Below are 9,286 nucleotides of genomic sequence, written 5' to 3'. Positions count from 1 at the left end.
CTACAACTTGGAGTCCACCTGTGGTAAATTCAATTGATTGGACATGACAAAGACTCTGACCATGAGAAACAAGATTTCTGGTCTGATGAAACCAAGATTGAAATCTTTGGTCTGAATGCCAAGCGCCAATGCCAAGCGCCACGTCTGGAGAAGACCTAGCACCATCCCTACGGTAAAGCATGGTGGTGGCAGCATCATGCTGAGATGTTTTTCAGCAGCAGAGATTGGGAGACTAGTCAGGATCGAGGGAAAGATGAGCACAATGCCAAGACAACACCGCAGTGGCTTCCGGACAAGTCTCTGAATGTCCTTGAGTGGCCCAGCCATAGCCAGGACTTGAACCCGATCAAACATCTCTAGAGAAACCTTAAAATATCTGTGCAGCGATGCTACCCATCCAACCTGACAGTGCTTGAGAGGATTGTCAGAGAAGAATGGGAGAAACTCCCCAAATACAGGTGTGGCAAGCGTGTAGTGTCATACTCAAGAAGACTCGAGGCTGTAATCGCTGCCAAAGGTGCTTCAACAATATACTGAGTAAAGGGTCTGAATACTTATGTAAATGTGATATTTCTGGGGTTAAAAATAAATACAAATTTGCCATTTCAAAACCTGTCATTATGGGTTATTGTGTCCATTTTTATCATCCTTTAAACTACTACTACTAGTTTGATGGTTGTAGCCATCAATTTTTCCATTAACAATCACCCATATTAGCAAACTTATTTCATTTCAAATTTCTCTAGTTTAGGCTACTTATCATATTGAACGATATCCGAAAAATGCCTGTGATAAGTGGTCGGTATCGATAATTTCCGGTTTATCGTCCCAGCGCTACCACACACCTCTCAAGTGTGCACAGTGAGCATCTTGTCGCACGAGGTGCTCAAGTTCAGAATGGCCGTCCGTCAAAACCCATACAGAGCTGTGAAGCGCTGAGCCAGAGCTCTGACTTCATGTATAGCATGTTACTGTACAGGCACGGCGTTCAAATTTAGGCTTTTATTGTCAAAATCTGCCATTTGCAACCTGAATACAGGTATGTAATGGATTTTAAACAATGTTCTTTATATTACACCCCAAATACAGTTGTAACATTACTCCATGTGTTTGATACATAATCATGCATTCTCTGATTGCTTTAAAATACATTTGTAGCAGACAAATGTAAGTTGTTTGTATCCCATTTTGAACTCTAGCTATTAAAAAGCTTGGAGTAACTATCCAAAAGGTAAAAAGTGTTACAACTATCCAGTCCTCCCTACTTCTATTTCAATCGGCTTAAATCTCTGAAGAACCTACAAAAAACCTAGGTCGACATTCCAAAAGTGTGTTGTTGTGCACTAGTAGTTTCAGGCCATAAAAATCAAAGGGTTCCATTTGTAATTTTTTTTGTTTTTAATTCAAATTCCTCCCAAAGGGTTAACACACAGAAGCAGGAAGAGGAGGAATACACCAATCAAAAGATGACCGGACGTACTCGGAGGAAGGAGGACTTCAATGAGCTTGATGATGACTTTGGTGACTTGGGCAGTGATGATGATGACTTTGCCAGTGACTCGGGTCCTGAGAAGGCAGGAAGCGGCATGGCCCTTGTCCCTAATGTGGCACATGTTACTTTCAAAGACTAAAGACTGCTAAACCAGGATGATCCTAAATGTACCTCCTATCCATTTTATTAATATACTTATCCTCTGATTATACATACTTTTGCTAAGAAGACTCATCACTAGATTTATTCACTCTAAAATACAATAGCCAACTTGTGTTGGGACGTTAAATGGACAAACCCCACTTTCAATGAACTGTTTTGTAGTAAATCCTATGAGAGCAATTTTTGTCATGCTTTGATGGGTTTAAGGAAGCATTATCTTGTTTTGTTTGTGAAGGAATATTCACAAGCACTACTGGATTGAAGTCATTATTGTGCCCCAGCAGCTGTTTTTGAATTTTTCCAGATACAGAAATACACACGTATGTACACATCTGCCAAAATATACATTTTGAGAAAATAGTGATTATTTTTATTTATTCTGACAATGTATTTTGAGTAATATGCATTATTTCAGCTAAATGCTTTCCTCTGTAGGCCATAGTGGAACATCTTCTCTCAGATTTCTCCCTTTTTAGAGCTACAAGTAGACCATAGTCTTTATGGTGAGTCGCACTAACTTGTTACCACACTATTAACATAATTAATTGATGATCTCAGTGGGTTTTATTTAATGCCTTTGGTAATGCCAGTTTTGTTCTGCTTATTCAAACACATGATCTAAAGTCCAACGACCTTAGTGCTCCTCCTGACTTAAAGGAATAGTTTACCCAAATAACAAAACAAAATGTGTTTCCTTACTTTGAAGGTGTAGTCTGTCATGCATAGATTGCTTAAAGATACTACAATGATTAGTCTGTAGATGCTGCCTCAAATGTCCAGAGTGCACGCTTTGCTACTTTCGAAAAATGTCTTAATTATTTAGATGCAGATTTTAAAAGTATGCCAAACATATAGGGCTCCCGAGTGGAGCAGCGGTCTAAGGCTCTGAATCTCAGTGCTAGAGGCATCACTACAGACCCTGGTTCGATTCCAGGCTGTGTCAAACCCGGCCGGGATTGGGAGTCCCATAAGGTGGCGCACAATTGGCCCAGCATCATCCAGGTTAGGGCTTGGCCGGGGTAGGCCGTCATTGTAAATAAGAATTTGCTCTTAACTGACTTGCCAAGTTAAATTGAATAAAAAAATATACCTTTTTTCTATTAATTGAATTTCAAGAAGATCCTAAACATAATAAACTTTGGGCCAAACTCGCATGGACTGCCCCCCCCCGAGATTAAGACAAGTGTATCAATCATATTTCCTTTCTGCGTGAGGTGATCTGCGTCTTTCTATCAACTGGAACGTCTGTGGTTTAGGGCTGAAGCTGCGCCTGTTTGAAATTGTCTGGATTACGACATAGAAGTTGCTTAATACAATTGTCTTCAGGTTTATTTCATTTGAAGATGTTAGCTAATTTACTTGGCCTATTGGGACATTATATAAAGCACTATTAATCATTCGTATCCTAACAATCTCTTGATAGTTTCAACCATATTTTGAAGCAATACATTAGGCCTATTTTTAAAATATATATATTTTTTACAAACACGAGTAAAACAACGTTAGATTTTAGGTTATGATGTGGTTAGTCATATGAACTTGTGATATCCTTCTGAAACTAAGTGGCTTTAATAAAAATGTTTTACCATTTTCAACGGGGTATTCAGTATTTTTTTGACCCAAACCATTTGATCCCCTTACTTATAAGCCATTGGAAAAGCTCCTTGGTGTTTGTGGTATATTAACTCCTAGTATTGCACACAGCTGGAATCCATCATGCAAGTTATTTGTTAAGCAAACTACACTGAACAAAAATGTAAACGCAACATGGTCCCATGTTTCATAAGCTGAAATAAAAGATCCCGTAGAAGTTCAATACGCACAAAAAGCTTTTTTCTCAAATTTTTTGCACAAATCTATTTATATTCCTATTAGTGATCATTTTCTCCTTTGCTGAGATAATCTATCCACCTGACAGATGTGGTATATCAAGAAGCATGATCATTACACAGGTGCACCTTGTGCTGGGGACAATAAACGGTCACTCTAAAATATGCAGTTTTGTCATGCTACACAATGCCACAGATGTCTCAAGTTTTGAGGGAGCATGCAATTGGCATGCTGACTGGAGGAATGTCCACCAGAGAGCTGTTGCCAGATAATGTTAATTTCTCTACCACAAGCCGCCTCCAATGTCATTTTAGAGAATTTGGCAGTACTTCCAACCGGCCTCACAACTGCAGACCACGTGTAACCACACCAGGCCAGGACCTCCACATCCGGCTTCATCCCCTGCAGGATCGTCTGAGACCAGACACCCAGATAGTTGATGAAACTGTGTTTGCACAACCAAAGAATGTCTGTACAAACTGTCAGAAACCATCTCAGGGAAGCTCATCTGGTCTCGACTGCATTTCGGCATTGTAACCAACTTCAGGGGCAAATGCTCAACTTCGAAGACCACTGGCACGCTGGAGAAGTGTGTTCTTCACAGGCGAATCCCGGATTCAACTGTTTACCTGTAGAATTTTCACTCTCAAAATCACCCTTTTTTTTTTTATAGAAAAAATACAAATGTGTTTAAGTCCAAACAATGCTTCAACCACATCAATCTGATTGGGTGGGCTTGGCTCCCCAGTGGGTGGGACTGTGTTCACCCAGGCCTGTGTGTGTATACGCCCCTAATGCAAACAGCACATGATGACAATTATGCATCACAAATAGCCAGTGCTGTTTGTAGACATCTGTTTTGGACAGTTTACCTCTCCTGGCATGAAAAATAATTGCCACTTTTTGCAATGTAAAAATTATAATAAAAACAAAGTTAATTCGAGTTGCCTCTTAGTTAATTCTCCTGCCCTCACAAAAAAACTGGAAAAAGTAGATTTTCAGCCCGGGTCTAATATTCTAAGAGTTGATTCTGGTTGGGCAGGCCGGGTTTATGGTTTGTGCAACATTGTAACCTATGTTTGAGACCATTTCCTGGCCGTGGCTGTGTGAGAAGCGTGCAAGTATCTCTCTCATAACTACAATGAGATTAACTTTCTATGATCTCTCTATCCTGATAGACATGAGTCTGCAACTCTCATCTCTCCAGCGGTGCACTTCATAATTTATTTCCTTATGGAATCATAGCCGCGCAAATGGTTCTTAATGAACTGCAGCACCCCTGATAAATGTAAATACATTTGCCAAAGTTATAGAATAACCGCTGTCTGTTCAGAAATACATTAAATCGTTCAGAATAGCCTACTACGCCATGAGAAGGCCTATAATATAGCCACAGAGGATCAATAGTTTATTTAAAAAATAGCTTAGCTGTAGATCGTAGCCCAATAACAAGGCATAGCCTATAGTCGGGACGTGCGGCTACTATGTCAGTAAAAAGGGAAAACAAGTCGAGGGAAAATAGTTTGGAAAGCAAATGGTTCCTGCTGAAAACAAAAGACCAACATATTTGATCAACTTCCAAATTATGTTTTACAAAAGAGTGAGAGGCTTTTGGCACGAGCGCATTGGCCATCACCAGCAAGCTGCTCATCATTGGGTGAGTCAGTGAAATTTGAAAGCATTTTTATTACTATAATTTCCTCCACATATTGTAGCCTACAATACTGTATGTCTCCAGACGCCTAGGCCATTGATGGATTCCAGACAAGGCCATCATCGTAAATAAGAGTTTGTTCGTAACTGACTTGCATAGTTAAATAAAAGTTTTTAAAATGATTGATATTTTGTGAGGTATATTTAACGATTTTGTCAAAGTCTCCAGTCATGTGACATTATTTAGAATTGCATGAAATGCTTTTTCAAAAGGACATGTGCTTACTTTTTGTTACGGCACCTACCGATTTACAAATTAAGCACTGCAAATAGCCTACTGCCTACTAACCAACACGTCGGACTAAACTTTTTCAATACTTGGTTTACCTACAGTTTGTTAACTTGATTTAGCATAGCATGGTAGATATCATACGGTGAAATGTCTTTCCTAACCTACCGGTTACCAATGTGATTATTCTGTGAGCTGCTGCTCCATGCCAAAACCAGTTGAGCGCTGCACACTCTTGCTGCCTGCAGATGTTATTCTGTTGAAACTAGGCTGTGTGGCGTGCATGTGAATATATTTTGCGATTGTGTAGGCTACGTTGTGCATGATTTCTCTATTGTATTACATAATTAATAAATCGTATACCTCCACTACACTAGCGTGATACGCACCAGTAGGGATTAATAAGTGACTATATGTAATACCCACTGAAAAACAAACGAGGGTATACATAGTATACCTGCCTACTCTCCTACATGAGTGCGCTGGTATTACGGTTGCTGTCCTTTCAGAATCACGAACATGTCCCACACGGAAGGCCGAAAGGTTCACCATTGCGCAAACATGTCTATAATAGATATAAAGACTTAGGATATTGTTTCAATAAAGCAGTGCATTTATTTGGCCTGGCGAAGCGGTTTTGTGCGCTGACTGGATGGAAACTGATCATTTAGTATTTTTTTACCTGGCTGGTCTCGGGAAGACGGTATGAGTCCTCACTGTCCGAGGCTAAGTCAAGACGGAGTACAAATGTATCCAAGACCGAGAGACACTGTGGTCTCGAGTACTACAACACTGTTAGTGCACATAAAGATGTAGGCCTATTCAATTAATATCTCTTGAACAAATAAAAAAAACGTGAAATTCCGGTGTCCTATTTTGACTGCAAAATATAGCAACTATAGTCTATTGTCAACCAGAAATTCATGACAATCACTGGATTAGGTGATCATGCATTCCTGCTTGGACGTGTTAAATGAAACAACGTATTTATTCGATAACTCCATAGTCTATTATACTTCTTAGTGAAACACTATGAATTACTTTAAGATTATTTGTGATTTGGGTCCAACCAAATCATGGGGCTGGTACCAACTGTAAAAGTTAGTGGCACCAGTGTCTCCCGGGGAAAATGTTAGTCTGGAGCCCTGGAATAGCAATGAGCACTTATGGTAGGTATTGATTCAGCATAATGCATTTGATGGGCACTAATTTGCAATATAACTTCTAAGTCCTTAGTTTGGGTTTTATAAAGTACAAGGCAGACACAAACAGAGAACAAAAAGTACAGAGCATTGGCAGTGAAGATGATACAACTATTGCTGCTTCTACACAGGCAGCCCAATTCAAATTGGTCAAAAGGCCAATTGGTGGGGGGAAAAAGCAATTAGAGTAGCTCTGAAAAAGAGATGTGAAAAGATCTGATGGGATTGGTCAAAAATCCAATTAGTGGGGGGAAAAGATCAGAATTGGGCTGCCTGTGTAAACGCAGCACAACAGGGAGGCAAACAAAATAGCTAGAACAGAGACTCGGTCATAGTGGTGAGTTGTATCGCCAGTGGTTTTTCCGCATATTGTATTTGTTTTAAACATGAGCTTGTTAAAAAAAAAGAGGACCATGTCTCGCCAGTCACTGCTTGGTACAGAAACTATTGAGATGCTGTACTGTACTTGCAATGTTGTCAGCACTACTGCCTGTGTCCAGAGGCGGAGCCAGAGGGCTGTCCGAGGTGGCACTGGACACCCCTGACATCTGATTGGCCACCCAAAAATGTAATTCGCTATTGGCAGTTTGATGCTGATTGACATCTCATTTCACCTCTTGTTGAAATAAGCATTTATTTTGACATTTGGCGGCACATAATTCAAATCGAGGATGAGTAAAATAGAAAATTAACGTTGGTTGCGATATACAGAAGAAGAAGATAATATTTCCACAGCTCCACGAGCTCTTTTCGAAAGCATCATATTTAAAGTAAGTTTTAAAGGTTTAGCATCGGGTTTAGGTTTCCTGAACAACTTTTATAAAAGTTAATTTACACAGAGACTCAACGTTAGACCTGGCTCCGTTAACAGACAGTTAATCTGATTAGAGAGATCGGTTCCCATTGTAGCCTAACATTATGTTTACACCTGTGCTAGTAATACACGCATATAGAGTGCAGTGTCGTAAATTACAGTATGCGAATGTTTAGCTAATGTGGGGTAACTAGTAGGCTACAGTTGTCAGTGTTCAGCAAGTTAACATTCAGCAAATTTGAAATCCATTAACTGTTAGATTTTCGTACTTGAACTCAAAACGAACAATTATTATTATCAATCTGTTAACGTTACTCAAAAGATTACAACAATTTGCATATAGCCTGTTTGCTATCGTAAAGGTGTAAGAAATTATAGCTATCTAAGTTACTTACTGCAGAGTAGGGCAAGCCATGTAGTTGATTTTAAGGTACAGTTATGATAATGGGGATTTGTAATTAAGATTGAGGTTGGACTAAAATGTGGGTAATAGGATGCTTAAATGTAACCATAGACGGTCTTATTTTTGCATAGGACCAATTAAACATGAAAAGAAAGGGAGAGATATCAGACTTATTTTTAAAGAAGCACAAACAGGCAGATCAGGTGCAAACAGGCCCAGGCCTTGCATCACAACTGGACCCCAGAGCAGCCCCCTCCCTACCTGAGGCTAGTCAGAGTCCGTGTGGTCAGACTTCACAAGGACCCAGTCAACCACCAGCAGGTCAGAGCATCTACCAGGCAGTCAGTTACAGGCCCAGTTCAAAATGTAAGTTTAGCTTCAGCTTGTGTGTAATAGGTGATTTTTGTCAGATTTAAGCCTCACTTTTAAATGTTGGTTGTTGATTCATGTGTGTTCTTGTTTTGGTGGCTGTGGCATTTTTATTGGGATTATACACTAATGGTTCTTGTTATTTTAATGTAATAGATGTATCAAGGGATGACACAGAGACCTCTGGCTCTGAGCAAGACAGTGAGCCAGAGCTGCCAGGAGATGTCATCGAGCCCCTCCCAACTGTATCAAGCACCAGATGTGCTGTTCCAAAAGGACCCAATGGTAGGCCAGTCCTATACCTTAAACTACACATTTTCGTTAGCAGCTGTTAGTATCTAATCTTGTGGATCCCTTAATTCTAAATTTCCATAGAGATATGACACATTATTTAACGTGTTTTTCAGACATTTCAAGATCCAGAGAAGAGGGTTCTGTACAGTCGTGTTTGAAATCATTTCCCAGAACTCGGCATGGTACTAGGAAAAGGGCTTTCAATAGCTCCTGGTATAAAGGACAATTCATGGCTTGAATATTCTGTAAGTCAAGATTCAACTTATTGTTTCGCCTGTAGGCATTTTTCTCTGCCCAATACACCTGAATCTGCCTTCACATCACATTCAGGTTTTTGTAACAGGAAAAAGGCGCTGTTTAAAGATTCTGGGTTTAAGCTCTATTCGCAGGCAGAGCATCATATCAATGCTATGTATGCTTGGAATCAGCATAAAATGGCTATTGAAAGCAACTCATCAATGTTAGATGTCATAAATGAGGACCGGAAAAAGAAAGTGGAGGAAAACTGTACTTACATTAAAACAATTTCAGATGTGCTTCTATTAACTGTCACTCAGTATACCGCAGAGAGGTCATCGAGAGTCTGCTGACTCTCACAACAAGGGCCATTTTTTTTGACAATCTTAGAAGAAATAGCAAAGCATGACCCTCTCATAGAGAAAAAGATGAATGCATGTGGCATTGCTAAATACACAAGCCACCAAATCCAGAACAAAGTTCCTGAGGGCTTAGCTGAGCTGGTACAAAGTGAAATAATAAGAGAAGTAAAAGAGAAGTT

General features: G+C 39.8%; 1 protein-coding gene and 1 long non-coding RNA gene across 2 annotated transcripts in view; both read left to right on the top strand.

Annotated features, from left to right (window-relative positions):
- The window catches only part of LOC110535805 (uncharacterized protein C9orf85 homolog), a 9,379-nt gene extending 6,130 nt beyond the window's left edge, over positions 1-3,249 (top strand). The window contains exon 4 of the mRNA XM_021621098.3: positions 1,421-3,249. Coding sequence (XP_021476773.3) covers positions 1,421-1,631 — 211 coding nt within the window. The 3' untranslated portion in view covers positions 1,632-3,249. The remainder of the gene's footprint in view (positions 1-1,420) is intronic.
- Positions 3,250-7,260: 4,011 nt separating this feature from the next.
- LOC149979610 (uncharacterized) lies at positions 7,261-9,044 on the top strand. The gene is made up of 3 exons (XR_016484524.1): positions 7,261-7,398; positions 8,371-8,499; positions 8,622-9,044. It is a non-coding gene; the product is annotated as an uncharacterized LOC149979610 (long non-coding RNA).
- Positions 9,045-9,286: the final 242 nt, after the last annotated feature.

Source organism: Oncorhynchus mykiss, chromosome 11 (genome assembly GCF_057628025.1).
Source record: "Oncorhynchus mykiss isolate SJ-2025 chromosome 11, ASM5762802v1, whole genome shotgun sequence".
Lineage (NCBI taxonomy): Eukaryota > Metazoa > Chordata > Actinopteri > Salmoniformes > Salmonidae > Oncorhynchus > Oncorhynchus mykiss.
Note: the sequence above shows the minus strand (reverse complement) of the source record. Positions and strands in the feature narration are given on the sequence as shown.